The sequence below is a fragment of the Acanthopagrus latus genome, chromosome 15, assembly GCF_904848185.1.
Source record: "Acanthopagrus latus isolate v.2019 chromosome 15, fAcaLat1.1, whole genome shotgun sequence".
Classification (NCBI taxonomy): Eukaryota; Metazoa; Chordata; class Actinopteri; order Spariformes; family Sparidae; genus Acanthopagrus; species Acanthopagrus latus.
The window spans coordinates 26,110,099-26,132,902 of NC_051053.1; the positions used below are offsets into that span (position 1 = coordinate 26,110,099).

The following is a 22,804-nucleotide window of genomic DNA, read 5'->3' on the forward strand; positions in this document are numbered from 1 at the left end:
CACAGCTGAAAGCTGGAAATGGTCTGGAAGCCTCCTTAAAAATATCCAGTGGTCACCCTCTGCCTCCTTCCTTTGCCTCTAACTCCTCCACCTTCCCTTCTACTCCCTGCAGCCCAGTCTCCAGGATATGATGTTAGCAGTACATGTTTCTGTAAAACACAGATTCACCCAAGATATATTTTTTAGGGACACCTGGCGATGTTTCGAGCTATTTTTATGCCGTCTTTTTCACATGAAGTCAGACAGTCTCCATCTGTGACCGCGGTGGTGTTTTAACCCAAAACCATTTGTAACCCTAACCAAGTGTCCAGGACATACGCACAGTTGCAACATAATGAAACGTTCAGTTTGAACTCATCTGTGTTTTTCGCAGAAACGTACTTAGTTAACATCTATTCAGTTGAGTGTGTTGCCTCCTGATGTCACAGTGAGGTCATAATCATGTGATATGAACCACCAGATTACCAGAGTTTCAAAGTACCACAGTGGTTTTGTTGGTTTTAAAATTTTATATGACAACACTGTAATGTATTATCTACTATGACTTTTGTCCCCTCCTCTTCAACTTTTAATGCTCTTTTGTGAAAGTTTCACAAAGATTTTGCAGTAACCTTGTGGGGTGTGAACATCGGACTTCATTTTTGAGAAAGTAATCATTAATAACGGCGCTGCGGTTGTAAAACAGGACGAGAGACAATAGATCTTGTGAATATCAATCCAGAAATCTGCAGCATTCGTGTATCATCGTCAGCAAGAAACCATAAAAAGAGATTTTTCATCATCGTCATCGATATCATCATCATTTGAGTCAGGCATTACTGCATCATGACATGAATATTTGTCTTCTAATCTGGGATTAAAGCCAGAGGATCACGGTGTGATCATCAGCGTCTGATAGGAGAGATGGATGGAAAATAGACAGATAGAGAGCTAGATAGAAAAAAAGGAGGAGTGAGAGGAGACAAAACAAAAAAAAGGGTGTGATTCTGTCTCATTTCTTATTCTTTATCTTTCTCTACCTCCTCTCACTCTCACGTGTCTGAGAGTGGATGCGTGTTCTGTTTTTGTGTTTTTATTGGCAGCGTCGGAGCGTTTACCGTGGCCTGTGTCCGGCTGTGCTGCAATCTGTTTGCCCTCCCTCCTCCTCTCTCTCTCTCTCATTACAGAGAGGCAGCACATTTGGCCTGACACACTCTTAATCTCATGCACTGACTGACTGATGGTGACGATAATGGTGTGTGTTTCCTGCGTCCTGAAAACTCGCGGGCTGGTTTGCTCCCTTTCAGGTCCTTCGGCAAATTGTTGAAGAACGATGCTATTATTTTACAGCCGAGAAGGAGTCAGACTGGGCGGTCAAATGCCAGTTAGCCTCACTCACACAATCACTCATTGCCAAGAAAGACTGAGGGCACGCTCGACTATGGCACTCTTAAAATAGCCGAGCCACCACCTCCATTGTTTACGTTACACACAGTGGTGAATATACGATTTGTGTTTCAGCAAGTAGAGCAGGTCATGTTCAGGGTGCAGGCCTCTGATCTAGCTCACATCCCAGAGAGCATTTTACCTTTGAAAAAACTTTATAAAGTGGTTTAAAGTAAGTTTAACGCTGTAGTTACCCCTCGGACGTGATTTTTTGACGCGCCCCTCTAGTTCTGTTGTAGAAAGAGCAAGACAGTCACTCCCTGCAGACTCTGCACTTCTAACCAAGACTCAAGAGTGATTTGTTTTTAATCCATGTAATGTTAACATACGTTAAAGACATAACTTACGTCACGTATGTTACCTGAGTTACATTACTCACGTAATTTACATTTCTAGACTGAATGTGGTTATTTTAACAAAACCTAACCAAGAAGTTTTCATGCCTAAACCTAAATGACTGTTTCACAATGTTAATAACAGCATAATTTGTCTTTTTAATGTCATAATGAATATGTTACATGTAACATATTATTGCTAATTGAAGCAAGACAGGTAACGTAGTAGCGTAATATCTTGAAGCCTAATGGTGCCAACCAAGCTGCTGTATTTTACAGTTTGCTTTCTTTGTCAGGCTTCAAAATTCCGACAAGCTATTATTTGCACATTGTAGAGAAAGACAAATGTCTGTTACAAATCCTACAATAGCCTATTTCAAGCGTCATTGCTCTGCAGAGGGTCAAGGACCAAAAAAAACCAACCTTTTGATAAGTAACCTGATCTTCTGAGCTGCTACTCCCCCATGTGTCAGAGCTGTAATGAGCGTAATGTGTTATTTTACAATAATGCATAAAAACTGCTGCCACTACAGCGTCCTGGAAGCTTCTTATAGCAAATGTGTGTTTCCCACACATTGACTTTACTTGGCAGGAAGTGCTGAAGTAAATTCCCCAACCCAGTTTAGCGTTTTTTACTTTTAAGTTTTATCCGTCCAAGAGAACGACGCCATTAATGATTTATTAACTCATGCACAATCTATCCTCATTGCATATTAGATGGTTAAGAAAGAGGGTGTAAAAAAGATGTCTCAGATGTTAAGACTTAATATCACCCACTAAAATCCTGGTTGGTGCTTCTAATTATTACAACTTAATTTTCCATTTTATTTGATTCAGTGTTTCATTTGCTTTGACATTTGAAAAACTACTCAAATAAATCTTTTTATTGCCTCGACCGCACATAAAAAAAATAAAATGTGCTGCACTCCATTTTTCTTGCTCTCTGCCTGGTTCTGCAGCACACACACACACACACACACACACACACACACTGACATACAGTAACATACTGTCCACCCCGAGGCAGGCTGCGACGTCTTCAGCTGCTGCGATGCCAGCATACCCGGTGTGACAGTGTGTTCAATTGTGTGTGTGTGTGTGTCCATTTCCACCTTTTCCCTTAATGCAGCAACAGAATTGGATTACTTTGATTGACAGGTGTGACCAGTACTTACCACACACACACACACACACACACACACACACACACACACACACACACACACACACACACACCAGCATCGTGGTTTTATTACAATTGCCACATGAAAATGTCACAGTGGGATCGCTATGGCAACTATAACATGCACCTTGACGTGAGTGGGATGTTGTGTTTTGTCAGGTGTATTGTTGTTCGGCCGCCAGTGTTTCCTCCAGTCAGTGTAAGAGTGTGAGACTCCGTGCCGGGCTGAGAACATTGCTGTATTTGCATAATTCTTACATCTGTGGTACATTTATTTCTTCACATGTCGACACAATACACAGAGTTAGTTTCATAAATATTAAGCTCCATCTCAGCACGAGGAGAGTCAGGAAGAGACCACATGTGAGTTGTAACTGAAGGATTTATTTTTCATAAATCTAAGAGGACCTATATTAACCCGGAGTTAAATAATGTACGGGTGGCTGTACGCCCCATCGGTGGTGTCTGTGCTGCATGACTGAGGCTGCTCTCTATTCTGACATGCTGGTTGAGCAGCGTGTCTTGCAGCAGCAGCAGTAGCAGCAGCAGCAGCGAGGGTGGAGGAATCTGCTTTAATGGAAGGCAGGCTGCATATGATGCTGCAGGTGAATGTCTGTGAGCTGATAATCAAACAGCAGCAGGTAGCGTTTAATGAGGTGAGCCAAAAATAGACACATATTCAATCCAGTCATCAGGAATACATATATTAAGTCTTGTATTTTTTCTTTTTTTATCCTGTATTAACCGTGTTTTCATTCTTTTGTTGTTATTTTGTACACACACATACAAACAGGACCTGTACACATGCATCGTAGAGGTGTCAGAGGAAAGGAGGCTGCCATGTTTGAGGCAGTTAAGAGGTTCGGTGCCTTGCTCAAGGGCTCCCCTAGTGAACTGGCACGTCTCCAGCTACCAGTACACACTCGGTACAAACTGCTCTGAGCTACTTGTCACCCCAGCTGGCATTGTAAGATGCTGCAGACCGGCACAAGTTGAAACTTTCTTTTTGTCTAGTTGTATCATGTCTTCAGGTACCAAAACCACTCGGATAGAGTTATAAAAAAGGTCCCATATTATACTGTTATTCATCACTTTCACGCAGCTGTCAGAGGTCCAGCAGCTCTGTATTCAATATGCATTACCGCAAGCCCATCTCCAGCTGTCTATTCAGAGCAGTCTGTTTCTGCGCCTGCACCTTTAAATGCTAATGAGCTCCGTATGTCCACGCCCACTTGGAGAGCTCTTCCTGCTACGTCACTCTCAGGGAGGGGAAGCGTTAGCAGTTAGCATGCGCTAATGTTCACGGTGGATATCTCACTCTGGCTCGCGGAGATTTTTTCGTTCAAACATACCAGTTTGACCCAGAAGGAGAGGCTCCTGAAGAAGAACAGACTCTGTGGCTGCAGCAGGACGTTTCAGAATGGTTAGTGTGCCTGTATAATGTTAGTTTGTCCGTACGTGTTGTTACTGTTACTGCCATGTAGCTAATGGCTAACAGCTAGCGAAAGCTGTGTTCGTCTCCAACAGTCTCCAAACTCTTGGACACTGTTCGCATCGTCTCTGTCTCCAGTCTGCACATGTTTCCAGACTTTTTACTGTGACAACCAAGCTCCATCGTAATATTATTAACATTAAACTTGCTTCAAACGCAACCATTGCATAGCGGACCGAGGCGGAGCTAGCTAGTTAGCCGATTTCCAGCTGACTTCACCAGACTCTTAGGCAACTATAAATACTATCAAATCACAGTGACACTTTTCGGTGGCTCGGGTGCAGTTACTGGGTCCGGTATGGTTGGGACTGATCCTTTTACAGCTTTGTACTGACCCTCGTTACTGAAGCAGTCTGATGTGAAGCGATTAGCACACACACACAAGCTAACACGAACCGCAGCCGCCATGTTGTCTTAAAATATGAAACGCAGCCACTGTCTCTTCTGTTGTTCTGTAGCTGGGACAGAATATAGACACTGATGTTGATTTTTACAACCAACAACAGAGCATCTTACTGCTGGACACACTGAACTTCACCTCGGGGATGAACGCCTCCTCTCTGCTATCTCCTATCAACACAGAGGAGGTCGGCCTATGATAATGACTCCTTTCGTTACGTAATGAAAGGAGCTGAATCTGAACAGCCTGTAAGGAGCACCATGTTACCAGTGGGTGGGCTGCAGAGACCAGCTTATATATGTAGAGACCAGAGAAAAGGTGTTTTTCATAATATGGGACCTTTTAAATTACCTGTTTTTGTCTCCAGGAAGGGAGCTGGAAATTGTCTCGAGGCCTCACACTTTCAAACTTTGAAAGGCTTCAGTGGTTTCATTACAGCTGTTGAAACGCAGTCTTGAACTGTGGTCAGTGGCTTGGCAGCCCTCTTGCCTGAATGAACTGATACTAGAAAAGGCAATATTGTGTTTGGTGATGACATGTACAAATACGAGGTCATCAGTGGTTTGAGGAAATGGTAACTGCTGACCTTTGTTTGAAAAGAAATTGTAAAGACGCGTAACTCGTCTGTAAAACCAAGCTCATGGTTGAGCTCATCATTCCTGGTTCTAATTGAATTCTCTTCTTCAAAACGAACAAAACAAGACAAACGAGAGCGTTATTGGTTTTCTGAATGCGCCATATATCTTTATTAAACTGTGTTAGATTATCTACATGGTGTTATATTGTGTAGATAAACAGCATCATCCATCATCCGCAGTGACGACTGTTATTTCAAAGTATTTTTTGTGTGTAAAATGTTCATGAATGAAGTTTCCTGTGTGTTTCGCTGTCATGTGGTCAAACCAAAGAAAATCCAATTACTTCTATTTATAAATCATACTTGAATTGTTTAATCATCATCTAATTGAATCGAGTCCCACAACAAGACACCTCATGATCTGTTTAATACAACGTTTCTCTGGTGTCAGAATGACTCTCTTTGTTCTAAAGGGTCATAAGATACAGTTTTTGAAAAGCAGCGCTAAATTGTGGCTTCTCTCACAGCCTGAAATTCATTTGGCTCGACAGATGTTTCGATCCTGTCAGGTTTTATCGTCGTCACTGATAATCATCAGAGTAAACGTTTGTCTTTTTCTCTCCTCAGGTTAACAGACCTGACGGGCTCCCTCACGGACGGACCGGTAAACTATAAGTACAAGACCAAATGCACCTGGCTCATAGAAGGATAGTAAGTATCAGTGATTCTCTTCTCTTACTATTATTATTATCTTGCTTACTTCCTCTTGATTAGTATGTCGTTGCTGTGCTGCTTGAACTGAATGCGTCGATTAAAGCTATTTAATGATAAAGCTTCTAACACGATGCCAGCTGCAGAAATAAGTCATTTTTATATCACATCTGGAAACAAACATCTCTTTAATAGCATCTGCTGTGATGTTCGATTGGCAAGTGACCAGGCTGAAAAAGTTCTCTTTGGGCATCAGTGAAATATTTGATCCATTATAACCATTATAAAAAGATCCTAAACCACACATTTATGTCTGTGATAAAGACCATTAAAAAAGGATCGACTGACAACGTTTTGGTGCAGATATTGACGACCTGTGAGGGTGAATATCTGAAAATCTCCTGACTTTTTATGCTTTACACATTCACAGATGCATTGTAGCATTTCTGTATGTGTCTCTATGCCACTAAAATGTAGCATCTTAATACACTATACACTACAGACTTTACTATAATTAGATCGACAAGTTGTAAAGTTAAAATATTGTTTAACTGAAGTCGGCCTGTGACGATGAACTAGTGAGTAGATGAGTTTCTGTGTCTGGTCTGAAGACGTTGAATGTCCCAGACGACCTCTGTAGTCTCATTTAGACACTTTTTAGTCTTTTTTTAAGACACCTAAATGCTTCATGAGTTAACCACAGACCTTATTTCAGGCATATAACAGAAACCCCATTCACAAGAACCCCTTGACTTCTGGACGAGCGAACCCAAGCGAAAAAATCACCACATTCACAGATAGAGACGGTCCAACTTCCTGCAGAAAACAGCCAGTTCTGTGGACACAAACACAGATGGAAATAACTCCAGGTGTCCTTAAATATGTCAAGCGGTGTGACTCCACCTGCAGTCGGCTGTTTGGCAGCCTTGTTGGTTTGTAATGACGCCACTTTTGGCCCTTTTCCACCTTTTGATGTGAAAGATGGCAATAAGCATATAAGGAAACATGATATGCCACATTTCCATTTACAAATGTCAACCTTGGACGCATCTGTGGTTATGCAGGAGCGCTAACTACTAACAGTATATCCTGTTCTGAAACAAGGATGCTCTAAAATACCTGATCAGGATCTGTGTTGTAGATTGAAGACACATCTGTGAAACATGTAGGAGAGTTGTATTAAGAAAAAAAAGTCTCACTTAATCACACTGGTACAGCGAAAAGCTTTTCGAGCCCCTGCAGTGTCGGTGTGCCACCGTAACTGCAGACTTCATGAATAGTGGAGACACTCAGAAGTAGGAATATATAGCAGTATGTATGAAAGTAATATCTATCTGTCAAATGTATTTTCTCACAGCTACATTGACGTCTCTCCCTCCCTGTCTTGCAGCCCTAATGCAGTGCTCCGGCTGCGCTTCAATCACTTTGCCACAGAGTGCAGCTGGGACCACATGTACGTCTACGATGGAGACTCCATTTACGCCCCTTTGATTGCTGTGTTCAGGTGAGCCGCCTGCTATTCAGAGTGGGAGAGCTGTGAGAGAAGTGGGTGGGTGGAGAAGGGTGGTGGTGGAGGGGGGGAATATGGAAATGACTCAGGTAGCCTTTGGCACAGCTTCAAAAAGCCGCCACTGAATTTGCACTTGTGCAGTCAATTGGCTCCACGTAGGAAAACAATGGGCCTCGTTATCACCATCGTACCACAAACACCAACCGATAAGCGAGAGGAAAAAAACAAAAAAAAAAAAAACTGAAATTACCCACATTAGCCTTGAATGCTGATTCTGTTTCTGGAGCTTTTGTTGCATATTTTCTCCCTGTTTTTTTTTCTCTCAACAATTTACAAGGGCGTGTGGGTGGAACTCTTTCATTTGACAGAAATTCATTAAAAAACACTAATACCACAATAATTTACAAACCTCCCACCGTCTACTCTGCACCATTGAGGCTTATCTCCTGTTGAGAGTTCAGTTGCTCGCAGGATATTAAGGACTATATTCCAACCGTCGAGAAAAAAAAAAATCTGGTGTTTGAGCACACAAAGCCGAGACTTGGGGTGGGATTATTACCTGCAATAAATAAAGCTTACGTTGTTCATTACAAATGCTCGTGCTGCAGCAGGGAGGGAGCTTTGAGTCATTATGGGTGCGGGTACATTTGCGGTGCGTTGCATTCATTATAAGAGATGGGCTGACCAAATAAGAGGCCGACCACCAACCCCCACTGAATAACCTCATCAAACAAATAAAAAGCAAATGTGCTTCGACGTTGCGCTGCGATGTTGTTTTACTTTATGGCTAATCATATTTCAGTGAGGTCTACAAGTGCTCAAATGGAATTCTCTTTATCTTACAGCTCTCTGGTGGAGCTTTCAGGCCACAGTCCATAAATGAAATAATACAGCAGCAGCTCAAAAAGCTTTTTATTGTTATTGCTTTTTATGTGAGAGCGACTGCCTCGTCTTCCTCCGTCTCATTCTCTTTCTGTCTCCCTCTCAGCGGTCTAGTGGTACCAGAGACCCGAGGTAACGAGACGGTCCCGGAGGTGGTGACGACGTCCGGATACGCTCTGCTTCACTTCTTCAGCGACGCTGCCTACAACCTGACCGGCTTCAACATCGCCTACTCGTACGTTCAGACTTTGTAGTCTCTTTTCTATCGCTCTCCTCTTTTCTCTGATTTTCTGTCTCACTGTCAGCCTAATCTAAATCCACACAGACACCAAGACAACACCTTTAAATCCAATGTAATGTGATTCCCACAACTCTCATAAACCTTTTTACTGTACAAAACCTACCCAGCACCAAACATCCGCAATGTACAATGTACCAGTGTCTTCTTCCGAATCTAAAAACTTCTCCACATGAAGCGGCTACAGCAACAAAAACAAATTGCAAAGGTACCTGGTAAAAAAAACCCCAGAAAGAATCCAAAGTGTCAAACACACTTGTCAGTATTATTAGTGTTTCCGTTCCTCACAGCCAGCTAACGTTAGCGTCTGTTCAGATGTTAGGTTCGTGCAGTGTAAACTTTTTTACATTTATTAGGTTGTTTGAATCCATTTGGACAAACGACCAGTCATATTCTTTTTCCTCTGGTGAGTGCAGCCTTGGCTGTGTGGACATCGGGGCAAAGTGTTCTATTTGACGCCATTATGGTGGATAAAACTCGATCGTGTCTCTCTGTGGGGTTGGTGGAGGAAATGTGGGACTCTGCACTAATGGGCAGTAATATAGACTGACCTACATGCATGTCTGGTGACATTAGGTTGTGGGGGAAAAAGGGAGATTTTCTGGGAGTGTCTGCAAACCTCCTCTTAACTGAGACGCAGCGATTGTGAGATTAATGCAAGAAAATGACCGCTCACATGCTCGGCGAGAGATAGGAAGTTAAAAATACTGAAATTCCTGCAAAAAACATGAGTGTTGGCAGGATTGTACGTGCATTCCTCTACATTTCTGAATAATTGATAGTTCCATATGTGTTTTGATTACAGATGTGTGGTGATTCATATCTGAGTCACATTGTAAAACAACGTTACTACACACTTCATCATACTGTACATCATAATGCTGTCTACAACTCGTCAGCACCGCGTCCTCTCAAACACAAACCTGGCTGCTTTGTGCTGCCGGTGTTGCCGTGATGGGAAAATTGAATGATATGTGGCAGGCTGAACGCACGGGGAGGAGTGAGGACGGTAACTGTGCAGCCACACAGACAGCCTCAAGGCTCTCTCCACACACACACACACACACACACACACACACACACACACACACACACACACACACACGGAGGGGAGATAAAGGTTGTCATGACGACCCTCTTGTCACAGTAGCAACCCAGCTTTTTGTATTAACAAAAAAAGATGATTTTTTTCCCTCTGGTCCTCGTTCTCCTTGTGTTTCCGTCGCTTCCATCTCGCTCCGCATCTGAGATCGCAGAGAGAAACGCCACGTATGTTTCAAGTGTCACAGTTTGGATTCAATCCGTCGTTTCAGCCTTTTTCTAAATCCACTCTTCAGATTCCAACTTCTTTATACCAATGGTCTCTTATTCTCAGTCTCCTTTGTGTCTTTTTTTCTTTGTGTCCTTCTGACTATGCCTCTAATTTCTCCAGCTTAAACTGTATCTGCCTCGCTCCAGTTTTCTTATATGTCCCATGGTTCCTTCTTATGTGACATTCAATTGTGCGAAGCCACTTATGATAAATGCATTCAGACTCAAAAGGAACAAGAAAAATGGAAGTGGAGCCGTCTGAAAGAAATGTCGAACCTCTGCACTCCTTTCTTGTTCTCAGGTTTGAATTATATAAAGGGTCCAATGGAGTTCAGTACTTCTTCACAACATTTCATTGATCTGCACCTGGCAGTGTTGCATTCTGAAGGCTGTTGGATTGTTTCTCAAAATTAAAAATTAAATCATGATCTCTTCCCCTGCATGCTGATTGGAAAAAGTCAGGTGAAGTTTCATAATCCGTAAAACCTTCCTGGAGCTTCACAGCAAAACAGTGTAGTAGCGTTCTCCTACACAACTGGAGTAGATAGGGAAGAAGACACAAAATGGCTCCATTGAAGGCACTACTGAAGTCTAAAATTGAGGCTATTTACACCCTCAACATGAGGTTGAGCTCGTGCACACACTTCAGACAGGCGGCCCGCTTGTAGCTCTGCAGGTTCAGTGAAGATTTTGGCTTTTAAAAAAGGATTGTTAATAACGTCTATTCAGTTACACCTGCACAGTGAACCCTGTCCAACCTACACATCCGTACGGTTCAACACTGGTTCTAATGTTGGAAGTTGCCCCAAATTCCACCAGATTTATGATCTGAGACTGTTTGTTTTGACTCTTTCAGCAGATATACTTCATATACGACACTAGTGTTCATACTTAGTTGTTTTATTAATGAAAGTAAAATATTCACTGTCCTTTTTTTTTTTTTTTCTTTGGTCTCCATCACCTCCTGAGAAATACATCTGTCTCCTTGATCTTCCACTTTCTTCTACATCTTCTCTCTGATTGCGTCTGTCTGCCTCTTGGTGCTCTGCATGAAAAATAAATTAAAACCGAGTCGGAGATAGCTGCTTCTGCAAATGAACCATACTTTAAGGAAGACACTAACTACCAGTTATTGCTTTATTATTACTTTTACGAGGCTTTCCCCGTCTCTCATAGCTGTGGGCTTATCTACAGTAATATGTGCCCAGTCACGATTCAGCTCTTCTCTGAGTCCCTGCTGCTGTTTAACCTTGAAGAAGTTCCTTGACTTTCTCCCCGACTGTGTCTCCCTCAGGATAAACTCTTGTCCCAACAACTGTTCCGGCCACGGCCGATGCAGCACGGCCAACTCCGTCTCGGGTCGAGTGTACTGCGAGTGTGAGGACTACTGGAAAGGAGACGCCTGCAGCATCCCGTACTGCAGGGATAACTGTGGCAGCCCGGATCACGGCTACTGCGACCTGACCGGAGAGAAGCTCTGCGTCTGCAACGACAGCTGGCAAGGTAAGAGAGAGCGGGACGAGTGGGACAGGTGACAGGGAAGTGAATTTTCTTTTTTTTTTAATCAGGGAGATTAAAACAGATATTTGTAAGAAGTGAGGAGGTTTACTGAGAAAGTTCGAGTCTCACTGGAGTTCAGCCAGGATGGTGAGATGTGGCTTAGAGCTAAGCCGGGCTTAGAGGAGGAAGATGATGGCGAGAATCTAAGAACGGGAGAAGACGAGAGATGCTACAGTACATCTGAACTACCTCACATTCAATTCGTACACTGTTAAAAAAGCAAAACAACTGAAGAAAACTGTTATAATCTGACAGCAAGGGGCGATGAAACATACTGTAAATAACTGAAAACAGCCATCTGGTGAAAACACGGCAAGTTTCTGTCATTAAAATACAGTTTTTAGCTTTAATTTACATGAGATCTTTGCCCTTTAAAATGTTTAATTAATTACATTTTATAAAGTCAATGTATAATTACTGTGTCACTGCTACAAATCAGGCCAGTGGCTCTGTTATTCATTCTCAAAACAAATACCACATCTCCCATGATGCCCGTAATGACGAGCGTCCGTTTGATGTTTGTTGTTTTGTTCATTATTATTAACGCAAAATGAAAACAGACAAAAAGGAGGAGATGAAAAAGCACAACAGCATCTGCTTTCCTGTTCATGGCGAATGTTGTGCCTGATTCAATATTATTTTATATCATAGAACAATAGATTTGTCCTGGGAAATATTGCCTGGTGGCTCATAATAAATGTTTGCTTCATTATTGTTGTTTTTAATGTTGCATTTGTGGATAATTCTGTCTTGCAGCAGGACAAATTTATGACACATGGGCTCGACTGTTATTTTATTCTGCTGCTCTCCAAAGCCCTATATTTCTTAATTAAAAATGATCTAATCTGAAAAAGACTATTGATAAAATAAAACACATTAAATCATTTATACTGATGCTCCGATATTAATGTGGTTTTTATCGCAGATGGAGAATCTGCAGATGTATAAACTGTGTTTTTCCTCAGACTCTTAATATCAGTGTACAAGTGAGTCTGCGCTCCAGAACCAATATTATTCTACATAATAATAACAGTCATATTTTTTAATCTGACCCCATCAGACAGTTCAGGTCTGTGAAACTGGATTAGCTGGTGAGACGCTGCCCCCTGCTGGATTGATGGTGTAAACACAAATCTGAGAGGAGTGAAACTGCTGTCTGCTCATGAAATGTTGATGTGTAAACTGAATTTAACTGTAGTTAAACATCTCCAGGGAAAGTTTGGATGTCAGTTTTTTTTAAAAAAAAGTAAAATAAAGATGGTAAAAATAAAATTTCGTTGACTCTGAGTAAGACACTTACACAGACAGACACAGTAAGGAGCAATAAGATCCCAACTATTGAACATTTAAGTGATGAATGCTGAGGGATGTGTGTTTAATTATGTAATCTTTAATTCAATTGGATCTGTCCCCTTTTCCTGAAATTTGGGGGAAATTGTTTCACATAAATTCAAAGACAACGAAAAGAAAGTAACGTTTGAGAAGATTCGAACAGTTCATCAGACTCAGAAAGCTTTGAATATTTATGTGATGAGTTCAGACTTGACTCTCACAAAGAAATCAGAAGATAATGACACTAAGACCACCAGGTGTGAAAACTCTGATTTTGTAAAGGTCTGAACGTCAGGATTTGTTCACTTATTTCTAAGTTGGTGACGAGTCGTTGATAGAGGAAGCTGAAGGTGAAGATGTGAGTCTGGTGGGGACAGACGTGTCGCCTCAGAGCAGCCGTCTGATATACGCGATCAGTCGGGGTAATAAAGGTGCTGGAGCGTATATTTATGCGTCTCATCTCCCACTTTTTTTCCCCTCTGATCCACCACTCCCACCGGCCACAAAAAGAAACGAGTGTCTCATTTGTTACCCGCTGAAACATTAATCAGGCCCAGCTGCCTCGTCGGAAACCCCCTGAAGAGTTCAGCCCCTCGGTTTCAAAGATATACTGCTTTCATTGCTCTCCTGTCATCTGTTCGGCTCTTAAATTTGATCGTTGCTCCTCTGTTTACTTTCTCACACTAACAGAAGCTAAAGGATCTTGCGGTCTTATCTAAAAATTTTACAAATTTAAAGGTTTCTCACGTATCAGCAGCAAAAGTGATTGTTTTAGAGCTGATACATGGAATTCAGATCAGGTGTTAACAGCCATACTAAGATATTAACATATGTCTTGAGTGAGCACCTGCTGTATATGCAAATAAACTGAAAATTAAAGAGATGTCTTCATGTGTAACATTTGCCGAATTAACAAGAAGGGCCAAATAATTAAGACTGAGTCATAGTCAGCTTTTCACATTGTCTTGAAGTTTCTCTGAACCCAAAAACTCACAGAATTGAGTGATTTTTCAATGGAGTCTGGGGTCGTTCTCCGTCAGCTGTCCCCCTGTGATCGGATAACTTATAACATGTTGAAACCAGGTCAGAGGAGCCTCAAAGAGACAGTTTCCAGCGGCGACTAGTTTGATAACAGTGAGAGGATGCTGCAATTTGCTCGTCCAAACAAAAGATGAACTGCTACTAATGATATTTGTTAAAAGCTTTGCCTTCGTACTGATGCTGGTCCACCTTCATGTTGTATTTTCCTAAATGGAATTTTAAAAAGTGTCTCTCCCTCGTCGTGTCTTCGTCTCAGGTCCGGACTGCTCTCTGTCCGTCCCCTCCACTGAGGCCTTCTGGGTGCTGCCGAGCGTCAAACCATCAGCTCAGTCTCTGGGTCGGGCGTCCCACCAGGCTCTGGTCCACTCTGGACTGATGTGGGTTGTGGGAGGATACTCGTTCAACTACTCCAACTACCACATGGTCCTCAAGTAAGCAGCAGCAGCGCTCTGACTCAGCATCTGTATTTTGTCTGTCCTCTAAAGCCGATCTAAGGGGTAATTTATTGTTCTTCTTTGCCAGTGATCGCAGAAAAAAAAAGACCGGTCTCTGTGCCGACATTTTGGCATGCCCGGACAGGGAAAGGTGTAATTAATAAGATCAGTAACGAGCTCATTCAAACCGCTTATTAGGACACTTAATCCTCTGAACTCCGCAGTAAAAATAGAACGCCGCCACCTCCATTAGGGTGTTTAGGGTGATGTCATTTCATGGAGTATCTTCAAATGCGTCATATCCCTAAATTCTGCACAACGTAGGCTAAAAGGTTATGCAAGTCACTGAAGCATAGTACTTAATAATAGGTATTTAAATCCTCACAAATAAAAACATGCAAAAAATTGACGTGTTTTTTCCAACTCCACCTCTGCAAGTTCTCCTCAAACTACAGATTAATTTGACCTTTTTTTTAAGCATCTCTGTCGACGTCTCCGGCTCAGCTCGTCTATGTTTCTGTCTGTTTGCAGCTACAACCTGGAGAGCAGCACGTGGGACGTGGTGCCCGTCAGCAGCGGCCCTCTCTACAGATACGGCCACTCTCTGGCTCTGCACCAGGTAACACAGCTGCTGCTGCATCTCACAGGAGTTGTCTGAGACGATGAAATATGTAAATGTCCTACTGGTGTGTATCTGATGCACTCGTGACAGGTGATAGCTCCACATTTGCAATATAAACTTGCACAGATGGACACAACAAATCAAGAAAGCTGCATATTTCAGAATTTATTCAACATTTCTTAAAAAGTTTGAAGTTGAATTTTTGAGTTTTTTCTGCTGCTTGTTTGGATCACACTTTGTCCTGGTTTGGATTTTTTGTTTCCTGTTTTATTTTTATTTTGTTTTATTTTATACTCAAGTGTCTTGTTTTACTTTCGACTTCCTGTCTGTGGTTTTCCTGCCCTTGATCTTGCTCACCTGTGTTCCTTTAGTTAATCAGCTCCTGTATATTCAGGTCTGAGTTCTTCCTTCACTCTCATTGGTTTGGTCCTTTGTCCTCCATGACTCTTACCTGTGTCGCTGCCTGTGTTCCTCGTGTCTCCGTGGTTTGTTTAGTTTTTTGCACTTGTCGATTACATCTTCAAATCAGTTTGGGATCTCGGGGCTTCTGGAGACTTCGATCGCACCTTCGATGGAGACATTTAATATTTTCTTTTCCGTTCAGTTCAGTTCTCTTCAGTCCCCAGCTACTTCAGCTGTTGTTACATGGACTACAAAACTTCACCTGACTGTCGTGTGTTTCCTGCCAGACTTTTAAAGCCTGTCTTCAGCTTTATTTTGTTAAAGCTTGCCTTTTATTTTCTGCCTGCGTGCCTCCGTGTCTTGTGTTTGGGTCTCTTTCCTTTATCAACTGTACCAGACCTCTGTGTTTTTAAAGTATTGAACTGTAGTGCATTGACAGGAACACATACTCAGAGCTTTAGATTGAACTCTGAGTTTGTCTGTGCTCAGTATTGATCAGCACTGTAAGATGTGAAACATGAACCAGTTCTTATTTCACTCAACTAACAACTCGTGAATTAAACTGTTCATTGGTTGAGTTTTATTATTGTTGCTGATCGAAACGCTTGCCTTATCTCTTGTCGTAACTTATGAAATCATAATAATGAACATGCTCTAGTTACATTCTCTCAAATGAAAGAAATTGTTGCTTTTCTTTTCTCTGTTTTAATTCGGTGTAGACTGAATGAGGAAACCGTCTGCTTGATATCATCCACTGATGGTCCTCCATCATTATTTTATGGCGTTTTACTGTAGATCAATTTAATAATTGCCTAAAAAAATATAAAAAATTAACACATATCATAATAAAAGAAACCACTGTCTGGTTGAAACATTTCAGAGGACTGAAATAAAATGGCTCCACTCTCTGAAAGCCCAACCTATTATTCACTTTACCCGTGAATGAATGAGAGCGTCAGAACCGTCCTCGAGTCCCGTATAGATCACTCACTTCACAGCTCGGAACATCGAATGATGTGTCACTGTCCAAATACTGGGACACTTGCTTATCTTGTGTGGAAGAGGTCATTAAGTAGTGAAGGACGGAGGGAGAATGAAGACAAATGTCCTGCTGTGAGGAGCTCACAGGGTCCGACTGCAGCCTGAAGATTCATCAGCAGCAAAGTTTATACTGCTTTTACTTTAACCCCCCCGAGCACACTGAGGAGAGACGACTTCTCATGAAACCTCAATAAACAAGTCAGAGATGCATGCGGACTTTGCTGCAGAGCAAAGTCAGTTTATCATTACAGACCTAAAGCTGCTTATCAATAATTTAAACATGTTAATATTTGAGATTAAGAGGTGCTTTGTTGGATGGACCAGGCTGTTTTCCCTTGTGTCCAATCCTTTGTGAAGCTAACTGGCTGCTGACTGTCAATGTTTTGATTATCTTAACTAACTTTTAGTCCAAAAAGTTCATTAGGTTAATTCCTCAAAATGTCGCACTATTCCTTTAATGGACCGCAGGAAGATTAACAACCACATCAAGGGACGCTATTAGGAATCCTCTTTACAATTAACAGCAAAGTGTGTCTGAGTAGAGCTGCAGTGATCAATCAATTAATTAATCGATTAGTTGTCAGCTATTAAATTAATCCCCAAATATCTCCGACAGTGAATGGAGGACATCTGAGGACGTCATCAAGCTTCTGTCTCTTTTCTCTGATGTTTGATAAAACAAACAAGTAATCAATTAATAAGGATCAATCAAAGATCAGCATTTCTCTCATTGATTGATCGATATTAAAGGTCATAGACTGACTACACATGCTTTGGGTTCTGGTCACTAAAACATAAATGTCATTTTATAAATTGAATTAAGCCCACATGTATTTAATTCTTCTTCATCTTAATATTATTATCAATTTATTCCCAACATAATTTATTTATTTATGGTTTTGTCAGTCTCAGTCCTCCATAGTTTTCTGACAAAACACATTTATAAATAATCTGACTCATCATATTTTCTCCACCTGGATCTTCTACATTAAAATGTCTCTCACACACTCGTCTCTCACCACCAGGATGACATCTACATGTTTGGTGGTAAGCTGGAGGTGAAGTCGGCCAACGTGACGGACGAGCTGTGGGTGTTCAACATCCCCAGACGCACCTGGTCACCACGGAAACCAGCCCCGCCCCCTCCCTACGCCCTGGAGGGCCACACCGCCCACGTGGTGGAGCTGGCCGACGGCGAGCCGGTGATGCTGGTCTTCTTCGGCTACTCGCCGATCTACAGCTACATCAACAAAGTTCAGGAGTACAACATCCGTGAGTGCACCTGCTGACTCTGCTCTCATCGACTGTTTCCTCCGGTCATTGTTTTAATTGCTTTTTATTGACGGAAGTCAAACTCAGGGACTCTTCAAGATGTTGACATTTCCCAGAGCCCATGTTTAATCCCAGCACAGGGCTTTTGGTTGTAACACAGAGTCGAAACTGTGAAATGAGTTCTCTTTGTATTTTTATTTGTACTTTGAGGACGAACCGAGCAGAAACTGGCCCGCGCTCTTCAGTAACAAGTCATGTGATACACAAACCTAATGTCATTCTATATGCAGTAAACACACACACAGCCTGAAGACAAAAATCAACAAGTTTAAAATGACTGAGCAGCTGCGTCGACGTGAGCTGTCACACCTCTGGGGGATTCAGCCTCAGCTTCCTCGTTCTTATTTTAGACATCAGAGAAATCTCAAATTTACACCTCAGACATTTAAATGAAGAAACTAAAGCGACACGTCTGTGAGTCAGGCTTTCCGGGGCCTCTGTATGTCAGAGTTTAAAAGACAGCAGAGAACTTAAACAGCACATAAATCAGATTATCTGAGGAGAGGATGCCGTTTACTGGGTCTTTTTCTGTTGGTTCTTCTGGTTTATTGTGAGCAGCAGGAGTCGACTTTGGAGCTCAGACCTCAGCAGGAAGTAGATCGCCATGAGAAGCAGCCTGATGTATCAGGTGTTTCCAGTATGAAGGAGGCTTCCCCCTGGAGCCTGGACACTGAAGTTTGACGTGGGACAACTTCAGTTATTTGTGAATGGATGGTTGACTGGAGATGGGACAGGATTCTGCAGTTGTGTTGAAAGGGAGGAGGTTGTGATTGGATGAAGAGGAGAATGAGCTGGAGGGGATGATGGAAACTTTTGGAAGTGTGACACCACGGGATACTTTTTAAGGAGAACTCAGGACAGCTCCAGTTGTGTTTGAGTCGAGCTAAACAGGTGTTTTAAACCAAAAACACAATCGTCCCCTGACCCTGATTGAGTGTTTTGTGTGCCTAAACTTAAAGAGATCACAAGCACAGATTAAAAACAGAACAAAAGGCAATGTTAAGTTGTTCCCAAGGCTTTGAGATGACATGTTTAACTCACAGATCAATGTGAATACACTACACTATAATACCAGGCTGTCTACATACCTCTGGCCATCTAGTGTGCATCTGCGTTTATTTGTTATTCTCCGTTCAGCCAGTAGATGGAGCTGTCACACCACGAACCAGCACCTGAAAATGAGCGTTTGGCGCTTTGACATATTCTGGAGTGGAAAACACACACACACACACACACACACACACACACACACACACACACACACACACACACACACACACACACACACACACACACTGTAACACAACAGAGTGGTCATTAAAAAGAGGTGGCACCCGGGCCGGAGTGTCTGCGGGAAAGACAATGATTAATGAATCCACCACATTCCCTCGCTCTCCCTCCTCCCTGTTATTCTGTTTTCTCTCTCTCCGTCTCATCCCTCCTTCTCTCACCTTTTCTTTAACTCCCCCCCCCCTCCTCTGTCTTCTTCCTTTTTAATCTGCCGGGTTGCTGACCCTCCCCTGCGCCACCTCCCCTCCTCGGTCCACGTCCTCACCCTCTCCTACCGTTTTCTCCCCCTCATCTGTCCATCACTTTCATCTTCACCCCACCTCCGTCTCCTCCCTCCTTCCTCCCTCTCTGACATTGTCACAGCGTAAGTCTGCGCCGAGCATCATTAGGCTTCACAGGGTAGCGACTGAGAGTCAGCGCAACCTGGAAATGAACAGAGGGAAAAGGAGGCAGGGTGTAAAATATGAGGTAAAAGGATTTAATGACCACTCAGAGCGGCAGGTTCACAGCAATTAGCTGCCAGAGATGAGTTAAGAGTTGACCTTCTACTTTCTTGTCGTCTCCTCATAGTTGCCCTTCTTTCTATCGCTGTTTTCTCTTGTTTCCTCGCTCTCATTTTTCCACTTCCTTCCCTCGGGGTCTTTGTTCTGCTGTCCGTCACTGACTCTCTCTTTCGTTTTGTTCTTTTACGGCTTTTATTTCCCATCACAGTGAAGTTTTCCTGGCGTAGTCTCTCTTTCTTGGCACAAGTTTTGATATTGAGATTTGAAACATAATGATGTATCGGCCCAACAAACTATTTATTTCAATACTTCTGTGAAGGCTCTGTTAAACTTGATTATCCGAAGGAATGTCGCCGAGATTTATACTGAGTGGGAAAGAATCTTGTCAGCACTTCCTGTTAAACTCTGAATCACAGTAATGAGATTCTAAACTACCTCAAACACATCTTTCTGCATTTCTTCTTTATGCAATACATTCTTGTTACTTGTGACAACACAAGTGGGATAAACTGAGAAGAAACTTCACCTGTCTTCACGTTTTTTGTATTCAAAAAGTGTTTCCCTAGTTTTACTACTGTTTTCTACGGTCGACCTTTTCAGTAGTGATCACTGACTGTATTTGGTTAAAACGGTGCAGGTCAGACAGTTGCTGGGTCTCAGTTCAGGGTCTGCATCCTCTGAAGGACCCGGGCTTTAAGGTCTTCGAAGGCGAGTCCTTCAGAGAGACCTTGTTAACCTCGTCAGCTGTTGTTAAATGGTACGGTTGAGCCTTTGGAGCATTTCCTGCTCACGTCACCAGATTTTTTTACCCTTGCATCACGATTTCTGCCGCCCAGGCCCGTGAAAGTGACGATCTACACCACGCGATGTCGCCATTTTCTCTCTTTCCTTCTTCTTTTTTGGGTGCACAAAGAATCTTGTAGAAAGGATTGTAGCGGTGCATCCCCCAAAAACAGGGAAAAGAAGGAACATTTTGGGGCTGCATCTGGATGAGCCTTCGAATTGGGGCGAGAGTCCAGGGTTCTCAGTGTGGATTCAGTGTGACGTCAAGTTAAGTCAAGTTTTTCTCTTCCGTCCCTTTCTTCTTGTCTATCTTTCCTACCTTTGTGGTCCTGTATGTTTCTTTCGGTCAGCAGAATATCTGAAGTATATTCAGTGGATTCCAGCAAAGTTTGCTACAAAGGTCAGACAAGGAAGAAACATGCATTTTTCTTGGTACCGTTAGCAGCGTTGTGTCAACATTTATTGCAGCCTTTTCGTTTTGTTCTTTTAAATATAATTCCTTTTTTCTTTCCTCTTCAAGTGTTTGACCACAGCACACACCCACTCCTGCTTGACAGGATTGTTAATCTTATTTTGGAAAGACAGTTTTCTCCTACAGATTTCAGTTTTCATCAGATTTGGATATATAAAACAATAAAGTTTGTTTAAAATTAATAAAAGCGATGACTGGATGCTCTTTGTGACACGGTGTTGATGAGATTTGTGTCGAGTGCTTTTGGAGGAACGGGAAAAAGACGACTTGAAACGTCGGCAGAATAACATGCACTCTAAATAATAAATAATTATCCATGACGAGGAAGGAAATGTTGGATCATTAATGATAAAAGACTTTTATCTGTATAAGCCTTTTCCATCTCTGTCTCAGCTCTCATTTTACTCTGACAATAGACAAACATGATATAACTACAAGATGCTTATAGCAACATAATGTGTTTAAATGCTCAGACCTCTGTGAACCTCAGGCTGAGTCACTCTGAATCCTTCACAATGCCGTCGTGTACAAAGCCCCGCTGTTGAGTATTTACAGGTATTCTTCCAGGTGAATTATAGTCGGTGGGTGTAATTCAGATGCAGAGTCTTGATGCAAATTACTTTTGAATTAAAAAAGATGCAATTTGAGGGTCTGTATGGAGACGCTGCCTCTCTGAGTGCTCTCTGGTTTCATTTCCTCTCAGTGTCTCAGCTTCGCTCGCTGCTCCTCGTGGTCTCAGGGGTTTAATGTTCCAGATGATGACACGTTTTCTCAGGCTTTTGAAGTTCCTCCTCCTTCTGCGGCTTTTGTTTGTTGCGTCTGTGTCTTTTTCTTTATCCGTTGCAGCTCGGGTGATGTAATCCCTGCCTGTTTTTTAATAAGATTTTCTATGCACCTGAGTTAATCGTTATGCATCATGCCGCTCTATTAAAGATGCACTTTTAAATTCAATAAACTCTAATTTCCTCTGGCCTCTCTCGCTGTTTGGCTCGCTCTCTCCGCCTCCCAACTTTTCTCTCTACTCCCCCTTCGCTCGATCGCACCTCCAGAATTGAAAGTGCTCCAGCTTTTTGGCATGAAAGTGAAAAGCAGAACCTGCCAAAGCATCAAAAACTTTTTAAGTGATCAACTTTGATCTTTCTATATGAGCGTAGTGCATTAATCAGAGCTCTCCCTCTCTGCTGTCTGTGTTTCAGGGTCTAACTCGTGGCAGGTCGTGTCTGCCGGAGGCGCGGTGGTCCAGGGAGGTTACGGCCACAGCAGCGTGTACGACGAGGCCAGCGGCTGCGTGTTCGTCCACGGGGGATACAAGGCGCTTAGCAACAACAAGTACGGCCTGGTGGACCACATGTACCGGTACCACGTCCACACGAAAACATGGTGAGAGAATAATGTCACCTAATGTTCTCTGGGTGTCGAATTGTCCCGCAGCGACTCTTAAACCTGCTGAAAGTAAAATTGCAGTGACATCCACGTTGAAAAATATTATCAACACCATGGAAAAACATAATGGAGGAGAAATCTTTCCCCACACAACATCTGTCCAGACATAACTTCTATCTATCGAGTGTCCTCCAGGTAAAAAAGAATGATACTTGGTCTGTTTTTTTAAATGTTACATGTATCTTCAGCTTGAGCCTTTCACAAATAATAATAAAAAAAGATGCTACGTGTGTGTCAGAGTGGGAACATTCGTGTGGTCGGGGCAGAAAGAAGAGAGCAGGCTGAGAATAGATGGATGTGAGCAGAGGTCTGACCTCCGGTGAACCCTGGCAGATGGATGGATGAAAGAGGACACCCAGCTACACCGCTCTGTCCTCTCCACTTCATTTCGCTTACGTTCACATGTGCACTCACACGCGCCACAT

The 22,804-nt window shown here is 42.5% G+C and overlaps 1 protein-coding gene across 15 annotated transcripts in view; it reads left to right on the forward strand.

Moving 5' to 3' along the window:
• Positions 1-22,804, forward strand: part of atrnl1a (attractin-like 1a) — a 221,588-nt gene that overhangs the window by 23,232 nt on the left and 175,552 nt on the right. For all 15 annotated transcript variants that reach the window (XR_005079408.1, XM_037124440.1, XM_037124441.1 and 12 more), the window contains exons 2-9: positions 6,040-6,123; positions 7,514-7,627; positions 8,622-8,750; positions 11,419-11,627; positions 14,314-14,488; positions 15,023-15,110; positions 17,582-17,828; positions 22,133-22,316. Coding sequence is in view for 14 of the 15 variants with exons in the window: in XM_037124440.1 (XP_036980335.1) it covers positions 6,040-6,123; positions 7,514-7,627; positions 8,622-8,750; positions 11,419-11,627; positions 14,314-14,488; positions 15,023-15,110; positions 17,582-17,828; positions 22,133-22,316 (1,230 nt within the window). In the remaining variant the exon portion in view is untranslated. The remainder of the gene's footprint in view (positions 1-6,039; positions 6,124-7,513; positions 7,628-8,621; positions 8,751-11,418; positions 11,628-14,313; positions 14,489-15,022; positions 15,111-17,581; positions 17,829-22,132; positions 22,317-22,804) is intronic.